This window comes from Triticum urartu, chromosome 1A (genome assembly GCF_056163025.1).
Source record: "Triticum urartu cultivar PI428250 chromosome 1A, HENAU_Tu73, whole genome shotgun sequence".
Taxonomy (NCBI): Eukaryota; Viridiplantae; Streptophyta; class Magnoliopsida; order Poales; family Poaceae; genus Triticum; species Triticum urartu.
The window spans coordinates 12,656,814-12,680,855 of NC_141873.1; the positions used below are offsets into that span (position 1 = coordinate 12,656,814).

General features: G+C 42.0%; 1 protein-coding gene and 1 pseudogene across 1 annotated transcript; both read right to left on the reverse strand.

The window, feature by feature from the left end:
* Positions 1-7,040: 7,040 nt before the first annotated feature.
* LOC147988368 (uncharacterized) lies at positions 7,041-8,347 on the reverse strand (annotated as a pseudogene).
* Positions 8,348-18,781: 10,434 nt separating this feature from the next.
* On the reverse strand, positions 18,782-23,383 carry LOC125535050 (fatty acyl-CoA reductase 2, chloroplastic-like). The gene is made up of 9 exons (XM_048698140.2): positions 23,014-23,383; positions 22,827-22,930; positions 22,262-22,461; positions 22,089-22,189; positions 21,661-21,874; positions 21,385-21,546; positions 21,175-21,256; positions 20,693-21,075; positions 18,782-20,603 (listed from the first exon to the last, which is right to left on the reverse strand). Exons 1-9 carry the CDS (start codon positions 23,327-23,329, stop codon positions 20,423-20,425), a joined length of 1,743 nt encoding a protein of 580 aa, XP_048554097.2. The 5' UTR covers positions 23,330-23,383; the 3' UTR covers positions 18,782-20,422.
* Between the last annotated feature and the right edge of the window lie 659 nt (positions 23,384-24,042).

Below are 24,042 nucleotides of genomic sequence, written 5' to 3' on the forward strand. Positions count from 1 at the left end.
TCATCATCACCAATGCTCCTCTCATCGGGAGAGGGCAATCTCCATCAACATCTTCACCAGCACCATCTCATCTCCAAACCCTAGTTCATCTCTTGTATCCAATTCTTGTCTCAAAGTCTGGGATTGTTGTTAGTAGGTTGCTAGTAGTGTTGATTACTCCTTGTAGTTGATGCTAGTTGGTTTATTTGGTGGAAGATCATATGTTTAGATCCTATATGCATATTATTACCCCTCTGATTATGAACATGAATATGCTTTGTGAGTAATTACGTTTGTTCCGGAGGACAAGGGAGAAGTCTTGCTATTAGTAGTCATGTGAATTTGGTATTCTTTTGATATTTTGATAAGATGTATGTTGTCTAGCCTCTAGTGGTGTTATGTGAACGTCGACTACATAACACTTCACCATTATTTGGGCCTAGAGGAAGGCATTGGGAAGTAATAAGTAGATGATGGGTTGCTAGAGTGACAGAAGCTTAAACCCTAGTTTATGCGTTGCTTCGTAAGGGGCTGATTTGGATCCACATGTTTCATGCTATGGTTAGGTTTACCTTAATACTTTTGTTGGAGTTGCGGATGCTTGCAATAGAGGTTAATCATAAGTGGGATGCTTGTTCAAGTAAGAACAGCACCCAAGCACCGGTCCACCCACATATCAAATTATCAAAGTATCGAACGCGAATCATATGAACGTGATGAAAACTAGCTTGACGATATTCCCATGTGTCCTCGGCAGCTTTTCCTTATATAAGAGTTTGTTCCGGCTTGTCCTTTGCTACAAAAAGGATTGGTCCACCTTGCTGCACTTTATTTACTTTTGCTACTTGTTGCTCGTTACAATTTATCTTATCACAAAACTATCTGTTACCACTTATTTCAATACTTGCAGAGAATACCTTGCTAAAAACCGCTTATCATTTCCTTCTACTCCTCGTTGGGTTCGACACTCTTACTTATCGAAAGGACTACGATAGATCCCCTATACTTGTGGGTCATCAATGTCCCGTTCTGTTGTTCCTTTGAATTTTAATGCGTTCCTTGAGAAAGCAAAGTTGAAAGATGATGGTAGCAATTACACGGACTGGGTCCGTAACTTGAGAATTATCCTCATTGCTGCATAGAAGAATTACGCCCTGGAAGCACCGTCGGGTGCCAGGCCTGCTGCTGATGCAACTGACGACGTTAAGAACGTCTGGCAGAGCAAAGTTGATGACTACTCGATAGTTCAATGTGCCATGCTTTACAGCTTAGAACCGGGACTTCAACGACGTTCTGAACGTCATGGAGCATATGAGATGTTCCAGGAGTTGAAGTTAATATTTCAAGCAAATGCCCGGATTGAGAGATATGAAGTCTCCAATAAGTTCTACAGCTGCAAGATGGAGGAGAATAGTTCTGTCAGTGAGCATATACTCAAGATGTCCGGGTATAATAATCACTTGATTCAACTGGGAGTTAATCTTCCGGATGATTGCGTCATTGACAGAATTCTCCAATCACTGCCACCAAGCTACAAGAGCTCTGTGATGAACTATAATATGCAAGGGATGGATAAGACGATTCCCGAACTCTTCGCAATGCTAAAGGCTGCGGAGGTAGAAATCAAGAAGGAGCATCAATTGTTGATGGTCAATAAGACCACCAGTTTCAAGAAAAAGGGCAAATGGAAGAAGAAGGGGAACTTCAAGAAGAACAGCAAGCAAGTTGCTGCTCAAGAGAAGAAACCCAAGTCTGGACCTAAGCCTGAAACTGAGTGCTTCTACTGCAAGCAGACTGGTCATTGGAAGCGGAACTGCCCCAAGTATTTGGCGGATAAGAAGGATGTCAAGGTGAACAAAGGTATATGTGATATACATGTTATTGATGTGTACCTTACTAGAGCTCACAGTAGTACCTGGGTATTTGATACTGGTTCTGTTGCTAATATTTGCAACTCGAAACAGGGACTATGGATTAAGCGAACACTGGCTAAGGACGAGGTGACGATGCGCGTGGGAAATGGTTCCAAAGTCGATGTGATCGCGGTCGGCACGCTACCTCTACATCTACCTTCGGGATTAGTATTTGACCTAAATAATTGTTATTTAGTGCCAGCGTTGAGCACGAACATTATATCTGGATCTTGTTTGATGCTAGACGGTTATTCATTTAAATCAGAGAATGATGGTTGTTCTATTTATATGAGTAATATCTTTTATGGTCATGCACCCTTGAAGAGTGGTCTATTTTTGATGAATCTCGATTGTAGTGATACACATATTCATAATGTTGAAGCCAAAAGATGCAGAGTTGATAATGATGGTGCAACTTATTTGTGGCACTGCTGTTTAGGTCATATCGGTATAAAGCGCATGAAGAAACTCCATACTGATGGTCTTTTGGAACCACTTGATTATGAATCACTTGGTACTTGCGAACCGTGCCTCATGGCCAAGATGACTAAAACTCCGTTCTCCGGAACTATGGAGAGAGCAACAGATTTGTTGGAAATCATACATACAGATGTATGTGGTCCGATGAATGTTGAGGCTCGTGGCGGATATCGTTATTTTCTCACCTTCACAGATGATTTGAGCAGATATGGGTATATCTACTTAATGAAACATAAGTCTGAAACGTTTGAAAAGTCCAAAGAATTTCAGAGTGAAGTTGAAAATCATCGTAACAAGGAAATAAAGTTTCTACGATCTGATCGTGGAGGAGAATATTTGAGTTACGAGTTTGGTCTACATTTGAAACAATGCGGAATAGTTTCGCAACTCACGCCACCCAGAACACCACAGCGTAATGGTGTGTCCGAACGTCGTAATCATACTTTACTAGATATGGTGCGATCTATGATGTCTCTTGCTGATTTACCGCTATCGTTTTGGGGTTATGCTTTAGAGACCGCTGCATTCACGTTAAATAGGGCACCATCGAAATCCGTTGAGACGATGCCTTATGAACTGTGGTTTGGCAAGAAACCAAAGTTGTCGTTTCTTAAAGTTTGGGGCTGCGATGCTTATGTGAAAAAGGTTCAACCTGATAAGCTCGAACCCAAATCGAAGAAACGTGTCTTCATAGGATACCCAAAGGAGACTGTTGGGTACACCTTCTATCACAGATCCGAAGGCAAGACATTCGTTGCTAAGAATGGATCCTTTCGAGAGAAGGAGTTTCTCTCGAAAGAAGTGAGTGGGAGGAAAGTACAACTTGATGAGGTAACTCTACCTGCTCCCTTATTGGATAGTAGTTCATCATTGAAACCAGTTCCTGTGACGCCTACACCAATTAGTGAGGAAGTTAATGATGATGATCATGGAACTTCAGATCAAGTTGTTGTTGAACCTCGTAGGTCAACCAGAGTAAGATCCGCACCAGAGTGGTACGGTAATACAGTTCTGGAGGTTATGTTACTAGACCATGACGAACCTACGAACTATGAAGAAGCGATGGTGAGCCCAGATTCTGCAAAATGGCTCGAGGCCATGAAATCTGAGATGGGATCCAGGTATGAGAACAAAGTGTGGACTTTGGTTGACTTGGCCGTTGATCGGCAAGCCATTGAAAATAAATGGATCTTCAAGAAGACTAAAGCTGACGGTAATGTTACTGTCTATAAAAGCTCGACTTGTTGCAAAAGGTTTTCGACAAGTTCAAGGGATTGACTACGATGAGACTTTCTCACAGTCTTCCCGAATCATGTTAGCAATTTCCGCATTTTATGATTATGAAATTTGACAAATGGATTCCAAAACTGCATTCCTGAATGGATTTCTGGAAGAAGAGTTGTATATGATGCAACCAGAAGGTTTTTTCGATCCAAAGGGAGCTAACAAAGTATGCAAGCTCCAGCGATCCATTTATGGACTGGTGCAAGCCTCTCAGAGTTGGAATAAACACTTTGATAGTGTGATCAAAGCATTTGGTTTTGTACAGACTTTTGGAGAAGCCTGTATTTACAAGAAAGTGAGTGGGAGCTCTGTAGCATTTCTGATATTATATGTGGATGACATATTGTTGATTGGAAATGATATAGAATTTCTGGATAGCATAAAGGGATACTTGAATAAGAGTTTTTCAATGAAAGACCTCGGTGAAGCTGCTTATATATTGGGCATCAAGATATATAGAGATAGATCAAGGCGCTTAATTGGACTTTCACAAAGCACATACCTTGACAAAGTTTTGAAGAAGTTCAAAATGGATCAAGCAAAGAAAGGGTTCTTGCCTGTGTTACAAGGTGCGAACTTGAGTAAGACTCAATGCCCGACCACTACAGAAGATAGAGAGAAGATGAAAGATGTTCCCTATGCTTCAACCATAGGCTCTATCATGTATGCAATGCTGTGTACCAGACCTGATGTGTGCCTTGATATAAGTTTAGCAGGGAGGTACCAAAGTAATCCAGGAGTGGATCACTGGACAGAGGTCAAGAACATCCTGAAATACCTGAAAAGGACTAAGGATATGTTTCTCGTTTATGGAGGTGATAAAGAGCTAGTCATAAATGGTTACGTCGATGCAAGCTTTGACACTGATCCGGACGATTCTAAATCGCAAACCGAATACGTATTTATATTGAACGGTGGAGCTGTCAGTTGGTGCAGTTCTAAACAAAGCATCGTGGCGGGATCTACGTGTGAATCGGAGTACATAGCTGCTTCGGAAGCAGCAAATGAAGGAGTCTGGATGAAGGAGTTCATATCCGATCTAGGTGTCATTCCTAGTGCATCGGGTCCAATGAAAATCTTTTGTGACAATACTGGTGCAATTGCCTTGGCGAAGGAATCCAGATTTCTCAAGAGAACCAAGCACATCAAGAGATGCTTCAATTCCATCCGGGATCTAGTCCAGGTGGGAGACATAGAAATTTGCAAGATACATACAGATCTGAATGTTGCAGACCCGTTGACTAAGCCTCTTCCACGAGCAAAACATGATCAGCACCAAGACTCCATGGGTGTTAGAATCATTACTGTGTAATCTAGATTATTGACTCTAGTGCAAGTGGGAGACTGAAGGAAATATGCCCTAGAGGCAATAATAAAGTTATTATTTATTTCCTTATATCATGATAAATGTTTATTATTCATGCTAGAATTGTATTAACCGGAAACATAATACTTGTGTGAATACATAGACAAACATAGTGTCACTAGTATGCCTCTACTTGACTAGCTCGTTGATCAAAGATGGTTATGTTTCCTAGCCATTGACATGAGTTGTCATTTGATTAACGGGATCACATCATTAGGAGAATGATGTGATTGACATGACCCATTCTGTTAGCTTAGCACTTGGTCGTTTAGTTTGTTGCTATTGCTTTCTTCATGACTTATACATGTTCCTATGACTATGAGATTATGCAACTCCCATTTACCGGAGGAACACTTTGTGTGCTGCCAAACGTCACAACGTAACTGGGTGATTATAAAGGTGCTCTACAGGTGTCTCCAAAGGTACTTGTTGGGTTGGCGTATTTCGAGATTATGATTTGTCACTCCGATTGTCGGAGAAGTATCTCTGGGCCCACTCGGTAATGCACATCACTATAAGCCTTGCAAGCATTGCAACTAATGAGTTAGTTGCGGGATGATGTATTACGGAACGAGTAAAGAGACTTGCCGGTAATGAGATTGAACTAGGTATTGAGATACCGACGATCGAATCTCGGGCAAGTAACACACCGATGACAAAGGGAACAACGTATGTTGTTATGCGGTCTGACCGATAAAGATCTTCGCAGAATATGTAGGAGCCAATATGGGCATCCAGGTCCCGCTATTGGTTATTGACCAGAGAGGTGTCTCGGTCATGTCTACATAGTTCTCAAACCCGCAGGATCCGCACGCTTAACGTTCGTTGACGATATAGTACTATGAGTTATGCATGTTGGTGACCGAATGTTGTTCGGAGTTTCGGATGAGATCACAGATATGACGAGGAACTCCGGAATGGTCCTGAAGTAAAGATTTATATGTGGATAGTAGTGTTTGATCTTCGGAAGGGTTCCGGAATTCACTGGAAGGGGTTCCTGATGTTTCTCGAAATGTTTGGGCACGAGAACACTTTATCTGGGCGAAAGGGGAAAGCCCACGAGGTTTTTGGACAGCGCAAAAGGAAGTTTTGCGGAGTCCAGGGGCCAGACGCCAGGGTTCCCGGCGTCTGGGACGCCGGGAACCCTGGCGTCTAGCCCTGTAGTCCGAGAAGGACCCTTGCCTTTCGGGTGAAACCGACTTTGTGGAGGCTTTTACTCCAAGTTTCGACCCCAAGGCTCAACATATAAATAGAGGGGCAGGGCTAGCACCCAAGAGACATCAAGAAACACCAAGCCGTGTGCCGGCTACCCCGTCTCCTCTAGTTTATCCTCCGTCATAGTTTTCGTAGTGCTTAGGCGAAGCCCTGCGGAGATTGTTCTTCACCAACACAGTCACCACGCCGTCGTGCTGCCGGAACTCATCTACTACTTAGCCCCTCTTGCTGGATCAAGAAGGCGAGGACGTCACCGAGCCGAACGTGTGCAGAACTTGAAGGTGCCGTGGTTTTGGTACTTGGATCGGTCGGATCGTGAAGACGTACGACTACATCAACCGCGTTGATATAACGCTTACGCGAACGGTCTACGAGGGTACGTAGACAACACTCTCCCCTCTCGTTGCTATGCATCACCATGATCCTGCGTGTGCGTAGGATTTTTTTTGAAATTACTACGTTCCCCAACATTTATAGTGTTGAAAAGAAAGAAGAAGCTACATACATGTTAGTCATTTGGACAAATGTTTAGCTGCATATAGTATCTATTTTGAAGTTGGAAAAAGGATCCTAATTTTAAATTTGTAAGGAAGTACATGCATAATACCTAAAATGGAAAATTAAAACAAAGATGGGACAGTTCCTCATTTGCTGAAAGAGATGAGAGTTGATGCATCCATTCTTCACTGGATTGTGAAGCTTTAGTAATATGGATGCTCATCAGTTTCAAATAGGAAATCAAAAAACAGATAATTGGAGAAAGAAAACAAAATTGTGGGACTAACCATTAAAATCTCCCTAAGTCACAACATTTTGTAGAAAAAAGATATTCTGAGCACACCAACCCAGCCAGAAAACAAGGCAACTAAGTACCAAATTTCATCATCACATATAATTTCATCTGTTTCTATAATTGAATATATTGACTCGTCGTCTTTTATTTCATCATCACATACTAATATATTATCATTAACACTCTCTCTTGTTCTTCATATTTACTAGAGTACCTTTTCTGGTCTTTATTAGGGCAAGTTCTACTTAGATGATTAGGAGAGTTACATATGAAACACCTGCATGTTTTATCATAGATTTTCTTAGGATTATATCTTTTTACATTTCTTTTATGCAGGAATGGGGCTCTATTGTCTGACCTTCTTAAGAAATATCTTTTCTTTGTTCTAAAATTTCTATTATCTCTCCTCTGTGGTTTATAATATTTGTTTTTCCTATGCCTTTCTTCTCCATATGTTAGTGGTATTTGGACAATGTCATTGCAAAAATTGTAATATGATTTCTTCATAGATCTTTGTGCTTGAATACTAGTACACACCTTTCTTAATTGTTTAAAAACAAATGTTATAGCTTGGGATATATTTACTACATTTCCTCCTGTTTCTTTTTTATACTCCTCAAATATTATGGAACCTAGAGTATCAGACAATTTATTAAAATATCTTTCTACTACACCTACATTAAAACGTTGTTTAGTAGTAGTAGCATTATACAAATAATGCTGGGAAAATACTTTTATACCTTTCCAGCTAGTTAATGTTAATTTTTCTATTTCTCTTAACCTTTCATTTTGTAATGAGGTATGTCCTAATTTTGGATCTTCTGCTATGATCATATTTGAGATAACATTCGCAAAGTTATTAGGTTTACTTCCTGCCCTTTTTAATTCTTCATATTGACTAGGGTATGACTCTACCCATTGTTCCCATAGAACTTTTACAAATTCTCCTAAAAATGTTTCAAGATATGTTAACATATCTTCTACCTTAGTGCCTATATTATACTGATTTTGTATATATTTTTGTACTATTAAACCTTTCCATATGCTGATTATATTCGGCCATTCTATTGGATAATGAGCTGCTAGGTTTAATATAGCGCCATCATTTTTATAATTTTGAAATTGTACTGGTTTTTCAAAATCTCTTCTTTTAGTACCCATATATCTATATTGTCCAGGGATATACGTAGGTTGATAGTCATATTTTTCTGGAGGCCATTGTCCACCTGATCTGGTAGGTCTCTCTCTTTCTCCTTCTCTTTTTACAGACGATTCTCCATATCCCCTTCTTCTTTTACCACTATTTTCTACTTCCATGACTTCCATTGCATTGTCTAAATTATGCAGTCCCACATCATCTAGTGAGTTATAGAAATCACTATTTTGTTCTGAATCATCATATTTTTCATCTTCTAACCACATTTGTTTTATTAATTATTCCTCCTCCTCATAACTTTCTAATAATAACTTATTATTAATATCCCATTGCTCTTCTTCACTAACAACTTATTATTATTATCTTTATTATTATTATTATCATTATTATTAATGATAGCATTTTTATTATTAATAGCATTTGCTTTTCTTTCTGCAGATGCTATAATTTTATCTTCCATGGTTGAACTACTAGTGACAAAATTTTTATCATTTTTTAGTTTCTTTAACCTTGCAATTTCTCTAATGATAAATAGTTCTCTTTCTCTAATTTTAGGCCAATCCTTTGTCATAGAATGACTATATCCCATTCAATATGTGTTATCTTCTTTTCCCAATGAATTATTTCATCATCTAAATCAGCCTTTTCCATGCTTTCAGATATACCTTTATTTTTATCATCATTAATTTCTGATTCTGACATAAAAGATTCAGAGTCTTCTATTGATGCAGGTTTATAGTTCATAAACCGAATACTGCTACTTCCTTCACAATTTTGATAGCTTTTGTAGTTTTCAGGTTGCTTTAATTCCTTTTTCTCTATTAATGCACCTATCTTCCATTCTTCTTCAGCTCTTTCTTCAGAACCAATTTTAAGAGGATTCATAAACTTTATACCTTTTGATTGCATACTATCAATTACGTCATTCACATTTACTCTATATCTCGAGCTACTTCTATTAGTGAGCCTTCCTATAAATTCTATGCTTAGTAGCAAATTTGTTCCTTCAAAATCTTCATAACCTTTAGTTTGGAAACCAAAACTCATTTTTTCAATAAATTCTTTTACGGGCATCATTAGGTCTGGAGCTATATAGGTTATTAATCTATTTTCATTCATGTCTCCTTCCAAAAATCCTAATGCTGCTTTGTCTACGGATTCCCATCTTCTGTCTAACATGGTTATCAAAACCTTCGCACCTAATTACTTCCTTGTCATACATTTGACTCCTATGATATACATGCCTTGATGAACATATTTATAACCACAATATTTTTGCTCATTTTCAATATTTTTGCTTACTATTCTTAAATCTACTGGATGTGTTAACACACTTAATTCTACTTCTCGAGATATTCTGTATAGACCACTCTTACTTTCAAACATACCCATGTGATATACTTGTTGTGGTTTTATTTTTCTTAGGGTATCTTTTTGATATCTTTCTAGATCTCTTTGTATATCTATAACTTCTTCAATACTATCAATATCATCAGCTTTGCATGATAATCTATGCTTCATGGCCAGAGGTCTTGAATCTTGCCTTACTAATTGGAGAGTTTTGTCTCTTCTAAGGAAGCCTTCAGATACGTCCATTTTTCTGAATTAATATTTCTAGTAGAGGAAACTATTCCAGATGATGACAGCACAATTTCTTTGTTGCTTTGAACACTTTTTAGCTTATCTAATACTTGAATTAATAGTTGGATGATTGTGTTATTTTGTCTTATTATTACTTTGGAATCTTCTTTTGGGGAGTCGTGATCGGAGAACCCGATAGGAGGTGACATGTATTTTGCTACTTCGTTTAATGCTTGATTATATTCAGTCATATAATTATGAGATAATCAAAGTTTTAACCTCTTGCGCCAACTTTTTGATTTCAAGTATATCTTGTCTTGTATCAGTGCGTGGGAGTGACTCTTTGCCTTTACTTAGGTAACACCTTATTGATAACACTTCCTCTTTAATATAATCGTTATTCTTGCAAACTATATTCTGTCTTGTTTTTGCTTCCTCTAGCTTATGTAAAGCTAGATCAATTTTATTATTCAACCCTGAATACTTATCAACAAGTTTTTGGTATTCTTTGAATAAAATTTCAAATTTTTGGTCCAAATTATCTTGTCTTTTTCCCCAAGATATGTAAAAGTTATATATCAAATCGACGACTGTATTTAACTGGCTATGAGATGTATGCCAGATATGCTCTTAACTAAAAAATGCTAGTATCTATACCTAATAATAAAGTCATTATTGTTTATGTCCGCCCGTCCCAAAATTACCTCCGAAGTTGCCATAAATGACCCACTATGCCACCCATAAGTGAAGAAAAATGATTCGTTATTATTTCAAAATCACCACCGGATTTCTTCTTATAAATTGATACACTCATATAACCCAAACACACAAGCAGTGCAATGGCTACAAACTCATTCTTCCACTCGGGAGACTATGGTTCAATCCCTTTTTCTCCCATTTTCTCTCTTAGATAACAAGTGTGCTTCCTCGTCCCTGCACGAGGTGAATGGGCCGGCTCATGTGTGGTCGTCACACCTGCTGTTTTCTATTTTGTTTTTTAATTTCTCATTTCATTTTTTTCTTTTTCCTTCTTTAAATTAATTCGGGATTTCCAAAAAATCAATTTTAAGAAACTGAAAATTTTGAAAAACTATTTGAGAAATAATAAGAACTTGTGAATTCAAAAAACATTTCGGAAACCATAAAATTTTCATGATTTCGAAGAATTGTTCGCATATTATATTTTTAACATAATTTCAAAATAGTTCATGATTTTTTAAAAATGCTAGCGTATTCAACACATATTTTGGTATTTTTTAAAAAAGTGACCATGAAATTTAAGAAAATGTTTAGAAAAATTAAGGCAGATCCGTAAACAATGAACAAAACAAACTGTCGCTTATGTAGTGGTTTTGTTAAGGGGTCTGCAGAGGTATTTTTATGATTTTAGGAGCCAGATGACAGATCCTAGGAGCCAGATGCCACCACCGACGACTACTACTACCCCGAGGGTGCCTACTACTACGTGGAGGCCGCCGATGACCAAGAGTAGTTAGGAGGCTTGCAGGCAGGAGGCCTTGCCTTTGCGATCCTTGTTGCTGTCTGTGTTAGCCTTCTTTAGGCAGACTTGTTTGCTTTATGTTTGTACTCAGATATTGTTCCTTCCGTTAACTCGTTTGTGTTCGAGCCCTCGAGGCCCCTGTCTCGTAATAAATTTGTGTTTAGAGTTGTGTTGTGATATCTTCCCGTGAGTCCCTGATGTTGATTGTGCACATTTGTGTGTATGATTAGTGCACGATTGAATCGTGGGTGTCACAGTTAGAGGGGGGAAGACCTGAGAGGAGGAGGAGAAGGAGGAGGGGGAGAAAGCGCCTGCGCAGGGGCTCGCCAAGGACCGGAAAGTGGAGCAGCACCTGAGGCGAGAAAGCAACAGGGGGGTGGCAGGCCAGGCAGTGTGTTGTCGTGCACCGAAAGGTGTGGCTGATGTGCAGGGAGATAGCCTTCATGGTGAGGGGGTGGTGGTGGGGAGGCCAGCCGCGACGGGGTGGAGCGGTGAGCGGCGGCGTGTTCGGGAGGAGGTGGTGGCGAGTTGGGAGACAGGGGCGGCGCGGCCGACGCGCTTTGGGAGGGGCGGCGGCGCGTTCGGATAGGGGCGGCGACACGTCGGGGGCTAGGGGCGTCGGCGCGTCGGGGGCAGGGTGGCGACGCGTCCGAAGTAGAATGCGCGAGGAGTGTGGAGTAGCTTCTTTTTTTAGAAGATGGTGGTGGAGTCTTTTCTTTCGGGCCATCGAAGTTCAGTGTGCCTTTATTAATCTGGTGTACCGATTTAGGAAGTTAAGATCGGGCCTTATATAGAGCAGATAGTAACAAAATAATACTCTGTTGTTACTAGTAACAAAATAGCTCTGCCCTCTGGCACGGCAACATGGATGGAGGCCGGCGGCGCGGCAACAGGGCTAGTCGGGAGGTGTAGATGATGCGGCGGCAGCCGGGGGAGACGAGGAGGCTAGCCAAGCCGACCATGTGGCCTCTATCTCTTATGGGGCTGTTGGGATACTAAGGGGGTGTTTGTTTTCAGGGACTTTTTTGTGTAGGGACTAGAAAAAATCCCTCTTAGAGACTTTTTTACCAAACGGGAGGGACTTTTTAGGGACTAAACTAGGCATTTGCGACTAAATGAAGAAGACTCTCAAGGAGTCTTTTTGGGACTTTTTGGGACTTTTCCAACAATTCCCCTCCATGCACCCATTGGCCCGCCATCCCATGGTGTTGTTTGATTATTATTTTTCTATATACTAGGGGCAACATGGTCATTTAATAACCTCTAGGAAGGGACTAGGGATTTTTTAGTCTCTAGAAACAAACAGGGAGGGACTTTTTATGGACTAGGAACTTTTTAGTTGGGACTAGAAAAAGTCCTAGGACTAGAGAACCAAACACCACCTAAAGTTCAGTGCTTTGCTAAGTTTCATTTGTACATGTGCTCAACAAAGCCATAACCCCTGCCATTCCATATTTAGAAAAAAATAAAAATAGAAAAAGATATGCCTTTTTCCGTTAGTAGAAACTAGCACATATGCCCGTGCGTTGCAACGGGAGGAATATTTTTTTTGCAAGAAGCAATGGGGAAAACAATTGATGTGTCATCCTAAAAAGGGTCTCCACAATGGTAGGCGACAGAGCAAGAAGTTATGTTCTTCTCGCTGGACATGTTTGGCATGTAGAATCTTGATAGTGATAGGGTTGGTCGGTGTGGTGGCGAGCATCCAACTCATGCCTTTTTTCCTCTGGGTTAGCCTTCATCTCGGGCTTGTGCCTGCCTACTCATTTGTTGACTACACGGTGATCTTCGGAACATGGTTGCTTCGACCACTCTATGCTACGACGGCGTAACCGGGTGGATTATTAATTGCAGCGCATAAATCCCGTTTCATGAGCATAATCAGGCATGAATGTCCCTTCTTTTTTAGGGTTTATTTTCTTTGATTATTTTAGAGATCAAGTACCCATAATTTTGGTCAAACTAAAGCCAAATAACATAATTTATTGACACGTGTCCATAATTTCTTTCATTTCTAGTCAACCAGCAAAGAACGAATGTGCACCGCTAACTAATGGCCAGCGCAATTATTTTAAAAGATACTATAGTGTCACATCAGAAATATTTTTGATTTTTTTGAACATTAAAAAATACGAATTGGTGAATATTCTTGGAAACATTAACAATTTTTAAATCCCGGACAATTTAGAAAAATGCGAACATTAGTTTTGCAAATTCCAATATCTTAAGAAAATCACGAACAAAATTAGAAACATGAATAGTTTTTTTAAATTCACAAACAACATTTCGAAAATGTTTACATTTTACAAAAACAAAAATATTTTTGGTATTTTGAATTTTTTAAGGGAACATTCAAAAAATTACGAAATGTTTAAGACGTAATTTCTTTTTGAGTTTTGAACATTTTACTAAAACAAGAATTGTTTAAAATATGGAACATTTTATAAAATGTAATTTTTATAAAAGAATCTTGAAGAATTTTTGGAAAAGACAAAATAATTTTTAAAAAGGGCAGCATTTTTTCAATATTGAGAAAATTTTGAAACCGGAAATTTTAAAAGTTTCAAACATTTTTCAATACAAAAGCAAATTTTGGAATTCAGACCATTATTTGAATATTGGAATAAAAATTGAAATTCCGATTATTTTTGTAATTTTTTACTTCATAAAGAATAATTAAAAATAATGAAAAAAGGAAAAAATATAAAAGAGAAATAAAAAGGAACAGAAAAAGACAAATAGAAATAGAACAACGAAAAAGGGGAAACGGGCCAGCCCAGTCATAGGCGCCCTTGCGAAACTTCAACTATTCTTCGGTCCATGCGACAAATAAGGCCTTCCTAACTCTGTGGGCATTAATAAATTTGCTGGCCTCGTTGGGCCGCAGTGCGCGTGGCCCAATGACGGAATTCTGTACTAATCTTTTTTTTCTAGCGGATAGATGCACAAAAGTTTAGTACCACCTCGGGTAGAAAGAAAAACTTTTCGACGGTGAACGGATGAAAAAATTGAAGAAACGCACCTTGCTTTATTAGTAGGTATAGACTAGAAAAATTGCCCGTGCGTTGCAACTGGAGAAACACGATCTAATATGTTAAAGCACGCTACTGTGCAAATTGAGAATATGGTTCTTTGGCGTGCTGCCTGGAAGATAGATTAGTAGCGACTGCATTAAACCAGGGTTCAAAAATATCTTGCTCGATGATGGGCTAAAATAGTGCTGGATTTATTTACAGTGGGTAGAATATTTGTGGATACCATCCATCCACTTGTTTGACTGCAGTAAGTGAAATCATTTATACAGCCCGTGATTTCTTGTGTAAAATCTCCAGTAACTACTGGTATTAGACCCAAGAAATCCTTCAGGACACTCTATTTTTTTATGTGTAGGATATCGACTTATCTGAATCATGACTGTTTCCTCAGTAAACTTTATTATTTACCTACAATGTGATTGTTTCCTCAGTAAATCCATTGACACCTATCTGAACAACTACTTGTTCTGAAGCTCCAGTCATAGCCATTTGATCAAAAGCAAAACTCTTAGGTTGTGTTTTCTCCACCCGAGCAAGTTCAAGCAGACCCATCAGCCTGTCTCCTAAGATGAAAGAAATATACACCATTTCCTACCACAAATAAGATAAACATGTTTGTTATGATTACACCCATTCACATACTATATTGAGACTTGAGATCAGTAAGCACACATCATAATTAACCAATAACACTACACGCAGACACAAAAGCTAGGAGATGTACACACAAACCAAGCTACATTTGATAGCAATCGTACCACCAGATGGTCTCCAGCATGGGTGTTGAGACCACCACCTCCATCTCGTTGCTGTCTCAAACAGAACCACTTTCAGATGCCTCTACTTGTAAGCTAGCTCTGCATATCGCAACCAAGAGGTTGCACATGCTGCAAGAGCACCTAGCCTAGTTTGTGTACTGGATAAGCTTTGCACATAAGTACCCCAGTGATAAGCTTTGCTCATGGTCTATGTCATCGTCAGTGCATGTGAAAATCTCCTGAAGTGTCTCACAAGTCATATGACTGAAGCGCACCAGCAGAACCAAATGAGAACTCAAGATCTTAGGTCTTTCTTCTAATTTTGGTATTGCATACAGGCCCAGTTGAGCAACAGACGATATAAGACATCTTCATTTTTTCACATGTAGGTCAGTACTTCAAAATATGGCTTCAATCCCAGCAAGTGGCATGTTCATCACTTCATTTCAAAACCTGAAATAATACAAACCAAGCCTTGAGTACACTTCATACATGATTTTGTTTCAACAATGTGTACACTTCTGTATGAAAAGGAAAGAAAAGGTGGCTCCATCCAATGGGGATCACACACTTATGCACATCACTGTATTTGTTGGCAAGGAAATCCTTAGTTGCAACTATCAAATGGTGAACTTCAACTGCCATCGAAGTGTAGCATGGATAGTCTAGGTAGAGCGGTGCAGATTCTGTGGTCATATGGAAGCTTGTGAGAAACTGGCTACAATGCCTCATGCAAGAGAGAACCTCAAATTTATCGGCATCCATTAAGATGTCAACCAGAATAGCAGGCTCGGTTGTTTGTTAACTTTCCACTGTACACAAAGCTCAAAAGGTCCATAAGGGCATTTTCCTATGTTCCAAGTAGAATAGAAACAAAAAAGCATAAGGGTTAAAGAAAGGGTTGTGAATGGTTATTTAAGTATGACTGTTGACTTTCGGTATTGGGGAAAGTTATATGTACCGAATTGTAGACCAAAAATCCATTTAGTAGGTAAAATCGAGAAGTGAAAATAGACTAACCATCATTATTAGAGATAGTCAAAAAGTGGTGGAAAACTCAAATGTAAATGCATTCATCATTACAATTAATCAATATTTCAGTCGTTCGTCTGCCTCATCATCCTTCTCTAGTTGTCATAAGCAAACTAAATATCTCTAGTGAAAAAAAGAAACTACATATAAAAATTTAACAGCTAGGCAAGGCCTATAATTCTGGTGCATACCTTTTCTAACACACCATGGAAATCTACAGTGGGAACAACTCTATTACCATTACTGGACATAAGCCAGTTCCCATCCATAATGTCCTCTAAATATAAAAGGCATAAGCAACGACACACAAAAATAACACTTCCTTACGTCTTTGTAAATTACAGATTAGCAACTTGACTCCATTTGATAATAAAAAATAACATTGTTTCTTTCCGACCATTAAAACAGAATATGACAAAAATTTAGAATATATAGGGCCAAAATTTCCTACAGGAAAGAAGAAACTTGGCATCCTAAAAATAGGACTTCATACAATGTTTTAGAAATATAGCTGAATGCAAACCATGGTTCAGATTCAGCTCAAAATTCAAATAACACTTTGAAGTTTAATTTAAAATGCATCAAAACAAAAATTAATACTCCCTCTATAAACTAATATAAGATATTTCAGGTAACTAATTTAGTGACCTAAAATTTCTTATATTTGTTTACTAAGGGAGTACATTACTGCAAGGTCCATAAGTGAATCTCAAATAAAACGTCCATGGGCCGAACCAACATGTACACCCAATTCTAGACTACATATACAGTTTTCTAGCAAAGACAACACAACAATGTTACCTGGAGTCATGGGCGGATTTGGGCCCCAGGCAGCCCAGGCCATTGCCTGGGGCGTGGGGAATTTCCTCAGCCTATATCTAGAAGAAAAACAAGTTCGGCCTGGGGTGCAGCCCAGTTCCAAGCCCAGGCAGCCCAGGCCAACTGCCCAAGCCGCCCAGGCCGACTGCCTCGCACGGCAGAACCCCAGCCGTAGCCGCCCGTTCTTCCCCCGTTCCCCGACTCGGCCGTCTCGAGTCTGGACGAACCCTAGGCGCCTGCCGTCAGCGCCGCTCGCCACCCGGCTCCCCCTCTCCCAGCACCCGCGGCTCCCCCTTCCCCCCATCCGGCAGCGCCTCCCATCTCCCCCTTCCCGTCTTCTTCATAGGTTGCGCCGCTGCCTGCTACTGCCCTGCCCGGCGTCCGGCGAGGTGGTCCTCAAAAATCGGCCGTGCTTCCCGACACAAAGGTACTGGTTTGATATTTGATGGTTTGATGCCCATGTGATGCCACTATTTTTGTTTCTAGAGATGCCACATTGCCACTGTTTGATGATGACTTTTCTAGATGCCATTGTTGTTGCTTGATGCCACAATTTGTTAGATGTGGAAACCGATTTAGACATTGAGGAAGGCAAGACAAGTAAAAGAAACAATACGTTGAATTCTTTTTTTCAAGTTTGAACCACGGGTACGGCAACGGGTCCTTCAACTCAAGATGAGTAAAAATTTGATGGAAGGCTTAGCTTCTTTTGCAATTGAAAATGTAGTCATGGGAGGCCCAGATCAACCAATCCTTTTATTTGGTATATCAATCTTTCGGATCATCCATATATATGCTACAGATTGTCTTTTGATTTGTTTTGCTTTATTAGTTGAACCATCATATCTGCAGCGTAGAGACCAACATGATCATTTACCCCATGTAAAGTGCAATTTGGAAGAATGCAAATGTGTACACAATTACTTCCACTGTATACATGGAAGTAGCGATGCATTGACTACTGTACCCTGATTAAAAAAGTAATGAGTAACAACTCAAGTAAGAAATCAAGAACATTGAAGCTGATATTCAATAATGGGAAGTGCACATGATTAACTTGTGCTACTTGCGCTCCATCATAAAATAAATGTCACAACCTCTGGCATCAGCAGTGGGATATCATTGTCACTTTGGCCAATTACCGAAACACAAACAAATCAAATTTGACCCTACATCTCTCTCTGTAGCCAATAGGGAGAAGCGTCATCACCTCATCCACCAATGCCACCCGTGCGTGCTCACGTCCCCGTGTTGACCACCATGGTTGAGTCTGCGGGGAGTAGGGGTGGGGCGGAACAGGGAGGGAGGAGGGAGATGGAGAGGGAGAGATGGAGAAGAGGGGCGGCGCGCGGCGGGGCGGGCGGGAGGTGGCGGCGGCAGGGGTCGCGGGGCGGGGCGGGCAGGAGGTGGCGGCGGCGGGGACGGGCGGCGCGCGGCGGCGGCGGGTGGCGCACGGTGAGGTGGAGCGGGGCAGGAGGTGGCGGCGGGCTGGAGGTGGAGATGGGATCGAGGAGGCAGGGTGGTGCGGGCGGTTGGGCTATTTTTTTTCTTCTTCTCTCCTCCGTACCGGTTCCGCCTGACTTATGACGAGGACTGCGGGTTAATTTCTCATAAACGGGGGGACTTTTTTGCAAAAAGGCCGATGACGGACGACCGGAAGCGATAACTGGTTTATTAGTAGGTAAAGATATAGATATAGATTCGGCAAAGGCAGGCCGCCGTCACGTAGTCGGTGGTTGATCCTAAGATCCGGAGCAATCAGTCGACCCCCCCCCCCCCCCCCCGCGTCGTCTCCTCCGAGGCGACTCGGGGGCCAACCCTAGCCACCGCCACCTAGTCCCCCCGCCCCCTCCCTCCCTCCGCCGCCGCCAGAGGTGGCCAGCGGCGCGGCCGCTCGGCACCCATGAAGGTGGCGGCGGGGACTTTGGCGGATCCACTTTGCGTGGAGAGCCTCGGCATCCGGGGCGGCGGCCAGCGGCGTGGCCTGTGCGACGGGCGGCGCCGCGGGGTGCAGGTGGGTTGCCTCCCCAGTCGTGCGGGCGGCATGGAGGCGGCAGGCGTCGGCGGCTGTAGCAGCTCCTCATAGGCCGGCTGTACCTTGGAGAATCGGCGTCTCATCCTCGATCTGCTCCGATCCGCGCCGCCCCCTGTCCCTGGTGGCTCCGGCCGCCGTTTCTGGATGCCGGGTGTGAGGATCTGGTGGTTTCGTGCGGATCCGGGGGAAACCCCTGGCCGGCGCGGCGGCCACACTGAAGATGTCGCCTTTGGGCGTCGTTCTCCTTGCTGAAGGCTTCGGTGGGCTTCCTGCACCTCCCACCCCACCCAGCAGCTCAGGTGAAAGCCTCAGTTCCTCGTTTCATGGCGATGACGGCACCTTGGTGGCGTGAACCTTCCTGAAGGCGTCGTCAGGGAAGTGCTCAAGTGGTGGTGGAGTCGGTGGTGGTTCGACGACGGATTGTATTGGCCTGATCTTCATCTTCGGCAACTTGCTCGGGTCTAGGTGTGGAGGGCTTCAGCCGCTGGTGCGAGGGGATCGGGGTCCCTCTCTCGTGCCATGGGCTATGGTGCATCCTATCCTTGACCGATGCGTGGTGCTGCATACTCTTGGCCTTCTCCGGGGTTTTCACCGCCTTCGTCTCGACAACTCTCGTCCGTTGCTCTGCCTTGCTGCTGCCGGCAACGGTGACTGGGTGTTCGGCTCCCCATTTCGTGTGGGTTTGTTCCTGGTGCCTCTCCTTCGGTTTCTTGGGAATGCTGATCTGGGTTTTAGGGTGAACCACTCCGCAGGCCGCCGGTGCGGCACCCGTCGAGCCCGGGTGAAAGGGTAGGGGCCCTTTGCGGAGGCGGAGTCAGGTCATGTGTTGCCCCTGTTTTCCTTCTGATGGCAATCGGTGACACAAAACATGCACGGTGGTGCCTTCCTCCCATAGCCTTAGTAGGTTAGCTGGTTTCGGCTTAGCGGTGTTCGATGTCATTCTATGTCTTCGAGTTGTTCTACTTAGCACAATGTATCTTTATTTCCGCTCTTGCTTTTCTTGTTGTAAGTGGCAGTCCTGTAATCCTGGCCGGTTGATGGCTTTGTTAATTCAAAGTCGGGCTCTTCTTGAGCCTTCGTTCTAAAAAAACGTAGCCGGTGGTTGCCTGTTGGTGGGGCTCGACTGCCGAGCAAAGATTATACTTGGCCGAGTTTCTATGTTTTGGTGAGCCCACTTTCCTCGACACTAGGAAACTTGTTACATTTTGTCTAGTTTTCTATTTACCTATTGAGTTCTCTCCTTACTCAGCAAACAGGACGAGCTCCCGTCAAAAGAAACTCAAAAAACAATGGGAACTCGGCATCCGCGGCAATTTTAGTTGTGAATAATGTATGTAAATGAAAGCTGTGTATGTAAGATCAAGAACAACATATATGAATGAAGGTTGTGTGTCTTAATCGATGATAAGGATGGGAGAGAATTGTTACATCGACCGGTTGGCAAAGGCAAACACATAGATCGCTACATGGATGTGTTATTTATTTCCAACAATGGAGGAACCGCCCCTCCCCTTCATGACGTGCTTCAGGAACCCTGGGATGTGCACATTGGTGAAGTAATCTTTCCACTCGATGCTCCGGACGTCGAAGTGGAACTGCGCCTTCTCCTCCACCGACATCTCTGCGAAGAGCGCCTCGGTGTTGGCGTTGTCAAACCTGCATGCCAGCATAGGCCTCCATTATTAGTTTGTCTAGGCCATTGAGCACGCACTCATACATGCATGGTTTCTCCAATGCAGGTCAACCTGCAACCATAGAAGCCGTAGGGTTGGTACATGCGGGCGAGGTGGATGATCTTCTCGGCGTACTTGCTGAAAAGCATCCGTGCCCGAGGCGAGAGCGTCTCGCCGGCGCCCCAGAGCAGCATGTCCCTCTCCAAGTTGCTGTTGAACTGCAGCATGCTGCCGAAGAGCCTCATCGGCGCCACCTTGATTGGCTGTCCCGACGCCAGGTTGAAGGGGTACCTCGTGAAGTGCTGGAAAAAGAAGGTGAACATGCTGCGCCAAATCAGCGGGTTCGCCGTCGATGATCCCACATGGTAGATGTGCATCTCCTGTGCCGCCCCTATGGCCTGAGCGTGCTTTGCTACCGCTGCCAGGGTCGCGTTCGCTACCATGTCCGCCGGAACCTTACGGAGGGAGAAGAGATCCATTTCAATCGTCATCGCCATTAATTACCAGCTGAAACAACCGCCATATTATATTATGCCAAGCTAGTACATAATTACCACGTCAACGACACCGTCACCGTCGGCAGGGAAGCCGCTCAGCCGGCCTTTAGCGTAGTACAGCATAATCGGATCAAGCATCCTGGGTTTTATTTGTCAAACAAGTGGAGGTCGACCATAGAACGAACTATTAGGTGGGTGAGGAAATTTTAGAGTTTTATTAGTGGACATATATATAACTGACAGAAAGGACACCACAATTGTCCATACCTGATTCCCTCTATCCAACCTGGGATGGGCTCGCTACAAGTGCCTTCGATAATGCTTGGCCTTATCGTCACCACTGGTATCTCTCCTCGCATGCTGTCGAGGACCATCTCCCCCATGGCCTTGGTGAAAACGTAGGTGTCCTGCCAGCCATGGAGTTTTGCCCTGCCGTGCCAGGCAAAAAATCAGTTGCTTCATTATGCTTGTGATGTTGCATGTTTGGGCTATCATTAATGAACTACTAATTATATATATACTCCAAGAAAGACGTGGCGTCACCTCTCAATGCCTAAATCCTTCATTTCGTGAGAGAAAGATGCTGCGTCGTTCGAGTTATGTCTGGAGCAAAAAGCAAGCTTGATCTCTGCCTCTATATCAAGCACAGTGTTCTGAAGTCCTGAAGAATCTGAGTAACCTAATTCCTTCGTGATGGTGTCTCCCAAGCTAAATGGCTTCTCTAGCACCACGCCTTGCCTCCTCCCGTTCACATATGCTGATTATTGATAGGCGCATATGGAGAACATTCAGACACAGTGGTCTAATAAGTTCATCAATGCATTAATAAGCTTTGGAGTTTTAATTTGTACCGAACTATGGATAGCATTTTTCACTTTTCAACTAAAGATTAAGGTGTGGGCTTATGCCCTCCGTTTTCTGGCTCTAAAATCAAACTTTTCACCACAACATCTTTCAGTTGGCATTCTGACCTGTTGATACATGCAAGAATAGCTTCAGCTTTGAAAATCTACGCGCAAAACTCATTAACCGGAATGGTCCCATGGTGTTGACGTCCATAGCAATATCGTACCTGAAATTTATAATTGCTAGTGATTGTCAAACATGAATGTTTGGAGCAACATACAAAACATGTCTGACAAACCTCTCATCGAATGTCGTATTCGCTGCACTGTTGATGATGATGTCCACTGTTTTTACAATCTCATCAGCTAGCTCAGGCGCAATGCCCATGTTGGCTTCTCTCACGTTGCCTACTACAGTAACCAGTTTTCTTGCTAAAAAATGGCGGTAGTCTTTCCCATGGAGTTGCTCTAAGCATTTGAAAAGTTCTGTGCCAACTATCTGCGTGCATATATCAATTGGATCAAGATTGAAAACTACTCCCTCCGTTCACAAAAAACAAGATGTTCTAATTTTCCTCTAACTCAGATGTATATGAACACGTTTTAGTGTATTTATTCACTCATTTCAGTCCATAAGTAGTCCATATTGACATTCCAAAACATCTTATGTTTATGACCAGAGGGAGTAGTCTCGACTATCGAGTCTTTGACTCTTGACTCTTCATCTAATGCCTTGCAGAAAAACTAAATACTCCATCCGTCCAGAGAGTGTATCAAGACTCATTTTAGTGTGTAAATTCACTCATTTTAGCGACAGTTAAGTTTGAACAGAAGTAGTAATAAATTAAGTAAAAATCAGCGCACCTCGATTTGCAACCTTTTCAGTGCTGCCTTGCTGTCCTTCGCCTTTATCAACACATATATCTTGCCGACATCAGGAGTTGTCCTCAAGATTTTCTCAATAATAACTGGCGCAATAGAGAAATATAAATCAATCTCAAAAGCTATGTTGCGTGCTAAACATCAAGGATGTAGAAGAAAGAAACTATACCTTTTGCTAGAAATCCAGTCCCACCAGTGATGAGAAAGTTCTTGCCCCCAAGGAACTCTATGATCCCGATACCATCTGGTTCATTTGATGGCGCTGAACCGGCTATGGGATTCTTGCGATCCATTGTCACAGCGTACGAAGGCCGTGACTCACCATAACTGCTCAAGTGCTTCTTCATGCAGCTCGCCGATGTATCACTGCCAAGACGCCGTTTCCTCACTGGCAGTGCAGCAGCGCTTCTATTGTGGGCACGACCTCCCTTCCTAGCAGGAAAGCCTACACATTTGTCAGCAACAGCATAGTAAAGGTTTAACATGGCAGCCAACTTGGAAAGTCTGAAGAGGGAGTGAACTGAAATAATATATCCAACGCTTCACTACAAGCTTAATGCATGAATGGGAGTGCTACATCCCTATTTATACTATTTTATAGGACATATGGGAAAAAAGTACTAAATAAATTGGTCCAGTTGTTCTCCAGCCAATTATATGTGTGACCAACACGTTCCTAATGTGTGGTACTCCCTCCCTCGATCTCTTCCAAAATATAAGGCGTTTTAGCCTTGTCGTAAAAATAAAACCTGCTCAAGTTTGATAAATTTTTTATAGAAAAACATATCAATAGTATATTATTATCAACAAGTAAACACCAAATTATTATTAGTACTTGTTGATATATTTATTTTACAGGTTTGGTCAAACTCGATTTTTATTTAGAATAAAATAAAATTTATTATATTTTGAATCAGAAAGCTCTTCATAATTTTGGTATGCTATGCCAAAAGCAATTAGCCAGGAGCTGTATTTGACGAGCCAAAACGAAATCATAAATGACTGTTTGACATAATTTCAACAGGGATATGATTATGAAATTCTGTTTATCAACAAAAAACTGACAGGCATGTTCAAAAAACAATTAGACGGTGCCCTCCGACCACACTAATCAGTAAAGAGTCCATTTCTAAGATCCTATATACTACAGTCCCACAAGGGCACCTCCCCCGTGCCCTACCGCACTATTGCTTCTCAA

Bases quoted from the DNA above. Each gene is read 5' to 3' on its own strand.
- LOC125535050 (XM_048698140.2), bottom strand. From the start codon at position 23,329: ATGTTAAACCTTTACTATGCTGTTGCTGACAAATGTGTAGGCTTTCCT. The intron at 22,931-23,013 runs GTATAGTTTCTT...CTATTGCGCCAG, and splicing joins GACTGGATTTCTAGCAAAAG to TTATTATTGAGAAAATCTTG. The intron at 22,190-22,261 runs GTTTGTCAGACA...TATAAATTTCAG, and splicing joins AATACGACATTCGATGAGAG to GTACGATATTGCTATGGACG.